Source organism: Myodes glareolus, chromosome 16, assembly GCF_982192425.1.
Source record: "Myodes glareolus chromosome 16, mMyoGla1.1, whole genome shotgun sequence".
In the NCBI taxonomy this organism is placed as follows: domain Eukaryota; kingdom Metazoa; phylum Chordata; class Mammalia; order Rodentia; family Cricetidae; genus Myodes; species Myodes glareolus.
Window position 1 is genome coordinate 59,165,069 of NC_142041.1, and position 14,562 is coordinate 59,179,630.

Consider the following 14,562-nt stretch of genomic DNA (forward strand, 5'->3'; position numbering starts at 1 on the left):
GGCCGCTATTCTTCAAATGCATGCTTTCACTACTTATTACTAAAATACTGAATGCTCGATTTTTGGGTTTCTAGTTAGTCTGCTTGTGTTCTGGTTTTTGAGGTGCTAACACCTGTCAAAACTCTGCAAATGGCATCAACATTTTCCAGAGGACTTGGACTGTAGTTGTCAGGATGATGACAACACTCTTACTATATGGCCCCAAACTCACTGAGAAGCCCCGCCCCATCGAGTTGGTAGGGTTGTCCATACTCTGCCCCGAGTGCCACATGGATGATTCCTGCTGTCTCCACTACTACTTCTTCCCTGAGCTACATGCACCATGGCAGGGTGCTCTGTGAGAGACACCCTCCTCTTATTCAGACTGCTGCCAAACTTGAGAGTATGTTTTCTAACTTGTCTGCTTCTGACCCATCCAATAACAGTGTAGCCTTCCTCAGTGGAACTAAAAATTCTTGAAGACAAAGTGCTGCTGACACGGTGTCAAGTGAAAACAACTTCACTTCCTGTTTTACCATCAAAATTACAAAGTGTGTTTTGAAAGTCGCTGAACTAAAGGAAAGGCATCAATGTTTTCTGAAACATATTAGAGAAAACAGCGAAAGAAAGAAAACAATGATTTTCGGTATGGGTTTCTTTTCTTCTTTTTAAGACAGGGCTTCTTCGTGTAGCTTTGGAGCCTACCGTAGAACTCACACTGTAGACCAGGCTGTCCTCAAACTCACAGAGATCCACCAGCCTCTGCCCCCTGAGTGCTGAGATTAAAGGCGTGCGCCACCACCACCCAGATCCTGATTTGGATTTCTAAAGAGAGGACCAAAGAGATGGACTTCAGGAGGAAACCGACTGCCAGGGAAATGTGCAGCTGGTGGAAGAGCTGCACTAGGACCACCCTGAATCTCACTCTGGGTCTTTCCTTGACCATCCCCCAAGGGAAAGACAACCGTAAGGAAAGCAGTCAGTGGCCAGAGAACACCAGGGGCAGTGGGTGTCACAGAGGACCCAATGTCAGAGCCTGTTCACAGGCTGGCAAGGAGAGTGACTCTAGAGAGTAGAAAGCCCAAGTCTCTCCCGCTCCTGCAAGTCACCGTTCTAACTCTCGATGGAGGAGGAGGCGCAGCTAGCTTTTGAGAGCTCAGAAGACAAAGCTCATTTCGCTATCAGCACTTGTGAAAGCTAGTCACATAATGGAGATTACACAGAGCTATCGAAGAAGAAAGGGAAAAGTTCTTATTAATCCAGACTGAGAAGTAAGTGGAAACAGCAACCAAGGCAGGCGTATGCCGTGATGTGCCCACTGACAATGCTGGCCCACACCCACCATGTGCACTTCTGCACAGCATCTCCAAAACATTTTGCCATCAGAAAACTTGAGACATGGGATGGGCTAAGCTCTGCAATGGCATCTGCAGAGCTGCTCAAGAGACTAACATGAAAAAGACTGTGTACATGCCCCAGTGTTCATATTTAGAACGTTCTACATGCACTTCACACATATACACCACACGGAACTCCATGAGAGCCAAATTTTAATATGTCATGGCCCATTTTTCAGGTGGTGATAGCAAAATGGACTATTCAAGTTGGTTGGTCGTGGTGATGTGGGTAAAGGTTTCAAGTTGTTTTAAAATATAGAAAACACCTCTGCCAATGACTGCTAGAAGTACTTTCATTTTGAATTATTTTCACATCGTTCCTATATAAGATCAACATGGTCCTTCATTCAGGATCAGCGATGGCACCCATGACTCCTATCTGGAATCCTTACAGTGGCCGTTATACCCATGACACAACACAGTCCTATGTACTCACTCACACCAAGAAAATATGAGAGAGGGGAAGGGAGGCTGCAGGGGATCAGCTTCCATTTACCTATGGACTTTGGCAGCAGGTTCTTGACAAATTCAGTGTGGTCCCCAACATGCAGGATGCTGTAGACACTCTTGTTCATCAGTTCTTCCTGGTTATACCTTAAGTACTGTGTCACATTCTCCGACACGAACACAACGTTGCCTTCTAGGTTCACCACAAAGAAGAAGCCATCGAGGGCCTAAGGGAAAAGATCAGCAGCGTCAGCACAGACACAGCCACACAGAGCCATGCAGCTGGAGGAGAGGTTAGAGGAGGGCCTCTTGTTAGAACCAAAACACAAACACCAAGTTTGTTGGTCTACCAGGAAACAGCTGTTGGTAAATAAGCACGTACAGGACGCTCCCTGTTTTTCAGACCAGGACGGACGGACTCCACAAGGCTAGTGCAAGCTACACCAGAACTTTCCCCACACTTCTGCAAGATATGCTGAGAGAAAGGCCTGTGACCATTCTTTTTCTCTCAGTTTTAAATTAAGTACCAGGGGAAATCCCCTAATTTTTACAACTTTTAAACATGCCAGGGTTTAAGTGAAATCACAGATGGTCTTAGACCTTTAAAGCGACATCCGGCCTTCACTGTCTGGTGTCAAGGGACTCGTGGGGATGGCAGCACGGGCTGAGAGCGCCTCAGGATAAGAACAGGTGTCTAAGTCATCTCAGTGCTGGTAGCATGCATCCTGTAAGGAGGCTCACTGTCTCACTGCGTCTTACTTCAGTCTAGACTGCACAAAGAGTTGAGTTTAAAATGTTGTAGGAAGCGAAGATAAATGACAGCTATGGGCTATGTTTACTCTGCTGCAGGCACACGGTCTCCTTTTGATGTCCTCTTGCCCAATAGCCAAACCCAAGGTACCTAACTCTGAAGCCGGATCCTTCTTGTCTGCACTGGCAGTGATGGCTCCATGTCCAGTCACTCATTTCCTTACTAATCGGAGTTCTGTTTCACAGACCTCATGGGATTCAGGACTTAAAAAGGCTGCATACTGCTCAAATCTGCCTTCCCAATGAGATTACACCACTTGGTTTCTTTGTGATATATATCTATTGCATTTGTAACATTAATGTACAGTGGATGGTCTGAAACACTTGGTCTCCTTAGTCTGCTTATGCAAGAGGCTTCTGTTTTGTTAGTTGCTTTGAAATAATCTATACTGTTTTTAATTCTATTGTCATCACAAAACTAGGTGCTCTTTCATCTAAAACTGATCCTAAGGTATAAGTGAGTTGTTTAAAAAAGAAAGAAAGGTAAACGGGGTATGGTGGCACACATCAATAATCCCAGCACCCGAGCGGCTAAGGCATGAGAACTACCGTGAGTTCAAGGCAAGTCTGAGCTACACGTCAAGAACCTGTCTTCAAACAGTTAACAACAACAATGAAGTAAAGACCTAAACCAAATCAAACAGAAAAACACTGCTTGGTTTTAGATTTTTTTTGTAAATATTCTGTCAGTTTTTCTCTGTAATACGAACCATATACACGGTAAAGCAAGGGTATAAATATGTAAATGGCATGAACACAGACTGCACCAATCGGTGTACATAGGCATGTGCTGGCAGGGACACAGGAAAGAACATACGTCCATTTAGAGACTGCGTGTCCCTTGTTACTTCGCTGCTTCTGCTGGACAATCAGCAGACATCCTCAGGCTTTTGAAAGAGCAAATCCCTTCTTCTGGCTTGGTACCATCGTAAGAAGGCTGATTTGTAGCCTAATAAAACTGAAAGCTGAAAGTCGCCCTTCTTACAAAACTGTTTGTGTTTTTAAAAGCTCACTATGATATGGTGTGATGAGAAAAGCGGACATTTGTTTCTGTTGCCTAGCAACGACTATGCCATGATGCAAGCATGAGTGTGCATCTATGCCTAGAACATACTTTCCTTGTTTAAATGATTACATGTAATCAGGGATAAAGGTTTCAATTTAAACCATAAGCCACTGGATTCAGGTACGTCTACCCTAATACATTTATTCATTACTAAGATTCTACACAGGTGCTTGCTCTATGCATTCAATTCTCAGAAGATAATTTTCAAACATAAAAATCTTAGTTTGATTTTATGAGATCTGGGCCACTAACATACAGCAATCCAATTTCTACAATTAACGAACTTGTTCTCAAGGGCTGAGCTATAGCCTGTGGGTGCTCTAAGCATTTCCTTTTAGAAGCCTCAGAGGTCTTTCGAGAGTCTCCAGTGTTCTTTCCTACTCCCCAGACATAACGAACAAACAAGTTAAATGGAAAAATTCCAAGCAAATTTATGCTTGAAATTCAGAAGTTCTTCCAAAGGAAGCTGTGCACTTCTTTTATGTAATTCTAAATCGTCACGACCCTGTTTACTGCTTCTTAGCACCAAGCGGGAAGTGCTCCTCGACTGCTGGGATGCATACGGAAGACCTGGTTAAATGCAGTGCCCTCACACAAGGGCCAACCTGGGTCATTTAAAGGTTTTTGCTAGCACGTCCAGCCCCAAGGAATAAATTTTGTTATTTCTGAATGCAAAGACTGTGTTGGGCGAGCGCTATTCTTCCATCTCCAGCCCCCAATTATAAAGCAGGTTCCTATAGAATTAAGTTTTCTAAAAACAAAAACTATTTTATGAGGAAAGGGGCAATAAGGTCAAGAGAGTATTAGCTAGCATTATTTTAAAAATCCTAGTTCTTACTTCCACGTGGGCGCTGCAGCAGGCATAGAGCTTCCAAGACGACAATGCTGCAGCTCTGGCCACGTGGTCTTTCGAGCTCAGAATGTCATCAGCAGAGCAAATTACTCTGAGCACGGACATAATTTATGTCTCGGCATCTCTGCTTCTTTATTCAGTGACATTTTTTCTCTCATCTTACCATAGCCCACATCTTGAATTTTAATTTTAAATAGGGACAGCCAGGCACTTTGTGTTTAGAACTAGCTAATAAAACTAAGGAAGGTTTTATAAACCTGAGACAGTAGCTGCCTTAAGGCTGCCAAGACCAGCCACTCTGTTACGCTTTTACAAAGTTTTTTCATCCTATTTCAAATGAGCTAGTCAGAAGTAACAGTCCTAAAAGCATCAACCTCTTTGGTTGTCACATCTTAAGTTGTCTATAGAGCAGAGGCCCTTGACCAGAGGAACGGATCTCGTGGAACTTCACATGGCTTGTAAGCACAGCTTTGGAAAATGAGTGCTCACCTGACAATGAAGTTGCTAGCTTGTATTCTCACCTATTTTAATTCTATGTTGTTACTTTCAAACATACATGTACAGGAGGCAAAAACTCAAATATAGACAGACACAGTCACATACATTAGTAAGCACAGGAGCATGGATTCTACTTAAATTATATTCACCTGAAATTAAATGTAGCACACAAATACTGAAAACATTTAAAATACAAAACCAAATGAGGGTATGGTACCTCAAGCATCATAGGCCCCAGCGCATCCTTGTCGATGACACCCTGCCCTGTCGACGACACATCTGACTTCTGCACTTCATCTATGTTGGCAGCTGCTGCTTTCTCTGCAACAAATGTAAGATGTAGATAACAAATGTAGATAGTGATGCTATTTCAAGGGCAGACTAACACCAAACTCTCCTGGGGGTCAGATGTGCCTATAAACGAGTTAGTTGGTCCCACCAGCCCCGGAGAAGAGGAACGGCTGGACGGGGAAGCCAGGTGTCATCCTTTACCTCCAGAGCTTGTGTTTCAGATCCCTTTAAGGCTTTTGAGAAACGAGGTTTCATGCTGGTCCCTAGCAGACATTTTAAAACACACATTATGAAACTGTAGTATACTATGGGACAATTAGTTCCTACTCAGGAGATTCTCCAAACTAACATGGGGGGAGTGTTCCTCAGAATTCAGTAACATAATTAAGGACATATCCTCCACATTGGAAGACCAAACTTGTTCAAATGACTTAATGAGTTAAAGCAGAGGGAGGAGGCGTCCCCACCAAGTGCCCAGAGAAGGCCAATGGCTGAGTTTTGACTCTGTACAGAGGGGTTGGACAGTGCTCCTTGACGTAAATCCCCAGGGCTGGAGACGCCATGGGCATTACACTACTTTGTAAAAAAGTGCACCAAAGCAAAGATGTGCAGGTAACAATACACGTGTAAATGTGTTACTTCAAGGATGGTAAAGTAAGTTTATAGCATAACATACATAGCCGCAACCTGCTAGAAAACAACACAAAGCAATGTGCCAATTACGTGTGAACTGAATAAATTACATCCTTGTTTACACTGCATGTTTTTGTTATAATTAAATGAAGAAAATCCAAAGCAATGACACTGCAACTCTATTTAGCATTCACCATCAGCTTCCTTTCCCATGACCATAGTAACATTTTTTGTAAAAGCAATTTTATACAATATTTTGAAAATCTGTTAAAGCCAAATTTATGTAGGTCCTCCAAACCTAGCCACTCCCAGCTGATATGTATATGCCAGCAGAGATAAGACAGTGACTATGTAGCTCAAGATCTACTCCACTATTAAATCAGAGCAAGCCACCCAAAGGCCTCAGTTTCGATGTCTGCCACCTGCACATCATGGCTTGTGTCAATGACAAAGGAAACAACATGTAAAACAGTTTAGAAACTACCAAGTTGATGCTGGGCATTGGTGACGCATGCCTTTAAACCCAGCACTCAGGAGGTGGAGGCAGACGGATGTCAGTGGGTTAGAGAACAGCCAAGGCTACACAGAGAAACCCTGTCTCCAAATGGCAGGAAGAGAAAAGAAAAGAAAAGAAAGGAAAAAAAAAAGATTAAAAAAAGAAAATACCAGGTTGGTTAGGCGTAGGAGAGAACCAATTTCCACAATGTTGTCTATCTTCTGAGCTCCATCCTTCCTCATGAACACACAAAAAATAAAAAGTGTAATAAAAGATTTTAAACAAAACAAAACAAAAATCCAGGGTTGCTTACAAATGTAACTCCTACCAGCATACAGTGTATTTCATAGGCAACAATCTCTTCACAGATCTGACCAATGTCAGACCATGCCTGCTTCTCTGAATAGATGTACCACCTTCCTGACTCACTCTCATAGACCTGAGACTGGGGCCACCTATAATCAGAGCTGTGACTTGGTAGCCGCCCTGACTGGGCACTGTGGGTCTGTTACTTGTGGCTCCTCTGCTCCCTTCCCTGCTGTCTACCCACAGTTTGCATCAATCTAGCAGTCCTCAGAGCAGGAGGCAACCCTCTCTGCCCATCACAGAACAGAGGCCCATTTCTGTTACTTACCATATCAGACTCTCTCCTCCCTGCTAAGGACACCCCAAATAACCGCACACAGAGGTAGACTTTGGTTTAGCCAGTATTTCCTCATTTCTCTCCACAACTACAGGGTCAGGACCTGAGCCATCACACCCCCTCCGGGAACACTCTGCTGAAGGGCTGCCCCTTCCCTCTGCAGGGCTGCCCATGCTGTGCTGCTTGTTCTAGTCCCCAGGAGGGGCAGACTCCTATACCCATCACCACCTTATGGAGGCACCTGTATGCTTCAGACAGTAAGCTCCCACACTCCCTAAGTTCTAAAGCTCAAAACTCATGCACAATGTATGTACTGTGGGTGTAAGGCCCTCAGTATGAGTCCTTCCTTAGTGGCCTCTTCAGTGTGGAAGAACAAGGTGCTGCTGATCCTTGCTGAAGATGAGCACCCTTCCTGTTCTCCTCACTGTCTGTGGGGTGTAGTCCCCTACCCAAGATGTCCTCACAAGAGGGTCTAACAGACTGTAGGGGAACATGGGTTCAGCTTGGAAGGCCTTCCTTGCATGAGAGTCTGATATACTTCTAGAGCAGTGGTTCCCAACTTTCCAAACCCTATGACCCTTTAATACAGTCCCTCATGGTATGGTGACCCCAACCATAAACTTATTTTTGTTGTTACTTTGTGACTGTAACTTTGCTATTGTTACGGGCTGTAAAATAAGTATCAGTGTTATCTGATGGTCTTAGGCAACCCCTATGAAAAGATCATTTGACACCAAAGAGGTTGTGATCCACAGATTGAAAACCACCTTTCTAGAGGCTGTCTGCATGCTCTTGCCTCCAATTCACTGCCCCACAGGACGCTGCCCCATTGGAAGTCTTTCCCATTGAAAGACAAATACATCAGAGAGAGGACCACATCTATATTCTCAATGGCCAGCACTGTAAGCCAAGAATGTCACTAAGTACTGATGTCTAGTTGACAAACAAGAAGCTCCCTGGTACTAATTCCCAGAACAGCAAAGAGAGGAGACAGCAGGTTAAGAGACATGGCTTAGGGTTTCTAGAGAATTGGTTCTAAGGTGAATCATTTGTTTGGACACAGGAAATTTCAATGCATCTAAACTTCTCTCACAGTTCATTCCTTTTAAATAATGGACCTAGTTTTGGCACGTGGTTAGTGGTACAATCTGAGGCTCTAGGTTAGAGAAGGAGGAGGGAGAGAGGAGGTGGAGAGGGACACTTGAGTAAAGTTAATGTTGGGGGCAGAGTGAGCTCATTAAATGGGACCACTGTACCGATCACTGGCAGTTCTGTGAATCCTTCTCTCCAGGCCACAAAAATTAGTGTCAAAGAAAATAACCCTCAAATCTATGTTGCCATAGACGTTTGGTGCCTTCCTTGCTATTGTGATGAAAGTATCTGGTGAGAGAGGGCTGTGATAGGACAGAGGGCAGCAGGAACTGCTGTGGGCGCCACAAGGGGCTGGAAGCAGCTGGCCACACTCCACAGTCAAGGAGGGAGATGAGCGCAGGCACGCAGCTCCTTTGTTTTTAATTGTCTGCTGGGAAAACTAAGCCTATTGTCCTATGAGATTCTGATATCACAAGCAAAGGCGTGAACTACTGCTTTCTGTGGGGTCTTTACGAGGGTCAAATCAACATATTCTAGTGATCTCTGTGAGAGCTGTCTATTAATGCCATCACTAGACTTTATGAGACACGTATCTAAAGGATAGGGATCTCTTTCGGAGGATGTAAGCTCATCTATTAGTAGTTTTATGTAATTTACACAGCTTTCCTGAAGACAACCCAACCAGGCAGTTACTCCCAACACTGATAAATTGATAAACCTCATGCCTGCATGTTGTAAATGTTATACCAACATGCTCAGACAGAGCACTTTACACCTTTAGAAAAGACACAGAGATACAAGTACTCAAGAGCAAATCAGGGCAAAAGTTTGTTTTTATGGACTTATCAATCAGATATAACCTGGGCCAGGGGCCAGGGGCAAGGAGATGACTTAGCAACGTTAACAGCTGTGTGTAGGAGACTGAAAGCTCAGATACAATTAAGTATTACCCTGAAAAACTGTTTACAATAACAAAATATGCTGTGTTTTCTCCTTATATTATCCAGAGGGTAAATCTTTAGAAGGGAAAAGACAGCAGGTGGTTCAAGTATCAGAGCATGAATGTTCTACCTAGCCAGTCTCAAGCAGGTCTTGAAAAACCAATATTCCTCCCTCCCCAAGAGAGATCTTCTTTGGGTAGTCCTGGCTAACCTGGAACTAGCTCTGTAGACCAGGCTGTCCTTGAACTCTACAGATAGTCACCTCCTTTATTCCCCAAGGGCTGGGATTAAAGGTGTGCATTTGATTGTTGTCAAATGACCTAGAAAATGATGAATAAATGTGAACTAATAATTTTCCAAGATGGAGGCTGACGTTCTATTAGTGAAACACGTGACTTGAAAGAAGACACAGAAGGTGTACAGAGAAATGGCCAGGGAGTTATGCTGAGGAGTGAGAACTTTCATTGCTCACCATCAGGTAAACGAAGTTGGCCAGGGAGACGCCAGCCTTTCAGTCCTACACTGAAAATGAATGGGAACACATTCACTTTCTAAACAATGTGCTATGTCTTCTTCAGCTCTGCACTGAATTTATGCTTGGGCCACTTTTCAATTGTAAAATGAAAGTAATCAATACTATGAAGTGATACAAAACATCTAGAAACATGGCTTCACTGATTGGAATCAAAATCAAACGGGTCCTGAATTTATAGTATTTGGGTACTTCTGTTCAGTGTTCAGTTTGGCCTTGAAATTAAGTAAGGGGAACGGAAGGGGTAGGGAGGAAGAAGCAGAGAAAGAAGGGGGAGGGGAAGAGGAAGGGTGAGGAAGCTGGAGGAGGGAGGAGGAGTAAGTCTCCTTTGAGACACATGCAGTTAACCGGACATATGCTGTATGTCGGCGATGAGCATGCTGTTTGTATGTACCATGTAAAAATAAGCTTCATCCCCCTAGATATTTATACTTCTGTAAGTACAGCATTACTATACTAAAACATACCGCTTAATATTTTTAAATTAGGCAGTTTTCTCAGCGGTCATGAACTATATTTAGTTTTCTATATTTTGCATCCATTAACTATAAAAATACATTGTTATAAAAATATCCTTTGGTAGAGGCACCAGTGGAAGGCTGGCTCCAGATTTCACATGATCACAACCTTATGAAATCTCATCATAACACTGGAGAGGGGGAGGCTAACATTTAAATTCCAGAGTCCCCTCTGTGCTTTGAGTTCATCATGTCTCCCTGCTGTGCCTTAGCCATTACAGTCATTCTTGTTAGATAAAGAATATGACCTGAGAGAATAACAATGAAAGCCATATTCTCTCCTTTTCTTTTTCTGCTCTCCAAAAGATCTTTGAAAATCATAAAACAGCTATTAACAGCTCTGTTTTACAAATGCCAAACCCTGGCTGGAGAGCCCTTCCACACCGCCCCTCCCAGTGTCTTTTGACTACCCTTGTCCTCCTGGGTGGCTGCTGGGAGCCGTCCTGCCTGCTCCCTTCTCCATTTGCCTGCACTCCAGAAATCCAATACCAATTAATTAGATTTCCAGTTTCAAAGCAAAGAACAAATCCCATCTCTTCGGGGACCGTGTTAAGATGAGTCATACCACAAACTGGGGAAAATCATTAATATTAAATTCCATATTTTTTCATAAGTAATTATTATTCGTGCTTTCTCTGAGAACAAAAGAAAAGGTGGGGCATTTGATCTCTAGAAATAAAACCGACTTAACAATACAGAAAAAAAAAACATGTCTCTGAAGTGGCTGAATTAAACACTCTTTATATCACTGCCATGTATAGGCATAAATTTGAAAGTAAAATTCCCGTTTTCTGGTGAGAACAGCAATAAATCAGAAATACAGCCTAGCCAAAATAAAATTTATTTTTAGAGAAATTATATGAGCTATTTGGGAATTATGAAGTGGTCTTGCTTTGTTAAAGGCCTTTACACATTCCTCTAAGGTCTATTTATTGGTCTATGGTAGTGTACTTGTGCTTATACATTAGTCTTGTGTATTTGTTTATTAGCCAAGTGCAATGGGAACATAAAAGCTCAGTCTTTCCACAAAACACGGCCAGAACAGAGGGCCCTTCCCTTCACAAGGAGGGCAGCCACAGGACAGTTCTAACTCCAGCAGAACAGTGGCAGCCATTAGGGATTGCTTACAAGTGTAGGTACCACTTTAAGGCTGCCTGCCCATCACAGGGACAAGGTGGTACACCATCCTGGGAGAAGCTATTGCTTACCCTTTGTTGGCTTTCTTTTCTGTTCTTTTATTCTTTCTTTCTTTTTTTTTTAAAATACAATAATATAAAGAGACTGTAGAAAGCTTATGGACATTAGCTGTAAAAAGACAGAACTCAACAAACAGTACCCACTCTGTGAAAATGTCTCCTGAAGGATAATCCACAAGCATTAAAGAAACAGAAACATTTTGGTGCAGATCCTCTCTTGACGTGAAAGCCAATTAAAAGTTTCAGTGACTCTCATATTAGTCCAAGCATGAAGGTAACTGCTTCTACTGAATCCAAGTTATTTAAAGCATCAGAATCTTTGGCTAAAACGAACCAGACACATTGTACATGTTTTATAATGTAAAAGCACTCACTCAGAAACCTATCAATTGTTCAGTAGACTGATGTCAAACAGGCGTCTAATCACCTCCATAGCAACCCTAAGATTCTATTGGGAACACAGGCACAATTTCCACCTTGTGCTCCACTTACAACCCAGCTGGCTTCAGTGACTCCAAATCAGGCAGCAGTGCAACCCATGCAGACCCATGCAGGAGAAAGAAGTCATGGAAACAGTGACAGGCGGTGCCTGGCCAAGCACTATAGATTAAATATTATGAGAAAAGTTAAGCAGCATCTCAAAGGCTCTAGAAGGTAACGTGAGAGAATTATGCATCTGCATCCAACTAAAATTAGAAAAGCTGCCATATGGCTGAGAAGCCAGCAGCACATTCTTATTCATTAGGAAGCATTCTGCTAACATGAAAACACAAGGCCCTTCCTGTGCTCTCCAAATGTGTTTATCTGTTCAACATTAATGCACTATGTATCATCGCGCTGCTGAAATCTCCTGCCGTGCATATTAAAAAACTCGCAGCTGCACTTTCTTTAGTAGTGGGAGGAACACAAGCCCCAAGTTGCCTCCCTCACTTTCGACATTGAGCTTCTACTTAGCGTATCACGATTTCCCTTCCCACAAACCCAGCAAACTCAACCAATTTCAAGGCTATTTCCACTCCATCGTATTATATTCTCTGACATCCATCTTGAGAGAGGGAGGACTTGGATTCACTTCTGTCTTAGTTAGGGCTTCTATTGCTGTGACAAAAACACCAAGACCAAAAAGCAAGTTAGGGAGGAAAGGGTTTATCTGGCTTAAACTTCCACATTGTAGTTCATCACTGAAAGAAGCCAGGACAGGAACTCAAGACGGCAGAAACCTGGAGGCGGGAGCTGATGTGCTACTCATAGATTGTTCGTCCTGCTTTCTTTTAGAACCCAGGACTACCAGGCCAGGGATGGCACCACCCACAATGGGTTGGGCCCTCCTCCATCAATCACTAATGGAGAAATGCCTAACAGGCTTGCCAACAGCCCAATCTTATGAAGACATTTTCAAAATTATGGGTCTGGTACCTCCTCTCTGATGATTAAATCTTGTGTCAAGTTATCATCAAACTAGCCAGCCCAGTCCTCTTAAGGCAGCATAGTATACTTATCAAGAGAGGGGTTACTAAGGAGGACTCATGGCAAAACTGGCTAGACCCTGCCTGTTCCCCACAGCTCTATCCCTCCTATAACATACCACCTCACATACCACCTGCTGGGATCCACAGACAGATAAATGGACGCTGGGTCATCTTCACTGGGAGTCATTGAGAGCTTAACAATTTGCCCAAAGTCTCTCTTAGATAATTTACATTCCTGTGTGGCACTGGTCAGGCCCTGAAGGAGCTTAAAGATGATCACAAGAGAAAACGGAAGCAAACGAAAACAAATCAGGTAGACAATAAATCACGCTGGTACTGAAAGCCCATACACATTGCTCTAGACGTTCTATAAGGGAACAAACCAAGAAACAACAAACACGCATCATGTTTGTCACAGCGTCATCCACTCCTGGATCTGTGATTGTGTGCATCTCCGTCTCTATCAACCAATTGTTTGCTGAGATCACATGAGTGAGTCTGTGCCTTCATCTTCTGCAGCAGCAGTTTAAGAAGCAAAGGCTAAATACCTATGAAAACTTCTTATTTCAATTCCATTTGGGACTAGGGAGATGGCCCAGCACCATCAGCACCAAGCCTGAGTCTGAGCCCTAGGACTCACATGGCGAAAAGAACAGACTCCTACAAGCTGTCTGCTGACTTCCACACGTGTGCCTGGCACGTGCGCACTCAAAATAAATAAAAATGTAATTAGTGAAGGCTTTATGAACTATCTGAACAAGAAATGGAAGGAGAGTTTTCGGTTAAAAGGATGAAAGGACAGGATGAAACTGGATGAAGGGACATAGAAAAAAGGCAGCCTCTCAACAGACCAAATTGCAAGCGCAAATTTCTTTCTTTAAAAATGTTTAATTTCTTTAAAATACATGTGCTACTGGTTACTTTCCCAGAGGACACAGGTTCAGTTCCCAGAGCCCACACGGGGGCTTACAAACAGTAACTCTAGCTCCAGGAGCTCGGACGCCCTCCTCTGGCCTCCGAGGGAACTGCATGAACAACAGCAGATAAACACAGGCAAAACACCAATACATAAGGAAAAAATATTAAACTACACATGCTAATACAAAAGCAAGGTCCACAAAATTATAGTATAGAGATATTCAAAAGTTTCTCATAAATGGGTTAGACTGTGGAAAGTAGCATGGTCACATAGCTCTGTTGGAAGAGCATTAGACTGAATAAAATAGAAATTATATAGAAAGCTATTTTTTGTTTTGTTTTGTTTTTTTAAGACAGGGTATCTCTGTAGCTTTGGAGCCTGTCCTGGAACTACCTCTTGTAGACCAGGCTGGCCACAAACTCACAGAGATCTGCCTGCTTCTGCTTCTCAAGGGCTGGGATTAAAGGTGTGGGCCACCATCACTGGGCTAAAAAGTTATTTCTAAAATCTCAAAAAAGTCATACAAACATTTTGTTCAAATCATTGTCCTGCTCATCACTATGGAAAACCCCATTACTAGGAATGTTTGTCTGTCCACTAGCAGGCCCACTCCGCCACCTACTGAGGACGCCCCAAAATCCGCCACATCCAACCCCCGCTGCAGAAAGCTTCATTTCAAAAACTTTGAGCCTCCTCTTCTTTTTGCTATCACGGGAGCTACTCCGCCCCTGTGCTCCACTCATCCCAGGCTGAGGAAATCAGGTATGCACTTCCTGGCACAT

At 43.2% G+C, this 14,562-nt stretch overlaps 1 protein-coding gene across 8 annotated transcripts in view; it reads right to left on the minus strand.

The window, feature by feature from the left end:
* The window catches only part of Ncoa2 (nuclear receptor coactivator 2), a 231,072-nt gene that overhangs the window by 46,015 nt on the left and 170,495 nt on the right, over window positions 1-14,562 (minus strand). For all 8 annotated transcript variants that reach the window (XM_087897233.1, XM_085677343.2, XM_085677339.2 and 5 more), the window contains 2 exons: window positions 5,268-5,371; window positions 1,873-2,050 (listed from right to left, as the gene is read on the minus strand). In XM_087897233.1, the coding sequence (XP_087753359.1) occupies window positions 1,873-2,050; window positions 5,268-5,371 (282 nt within the window). The remainder of the gene's footprint in view (window positions 1-1,872; window positions 2,051-5,267; window positions 5,372-14,562) is intronic.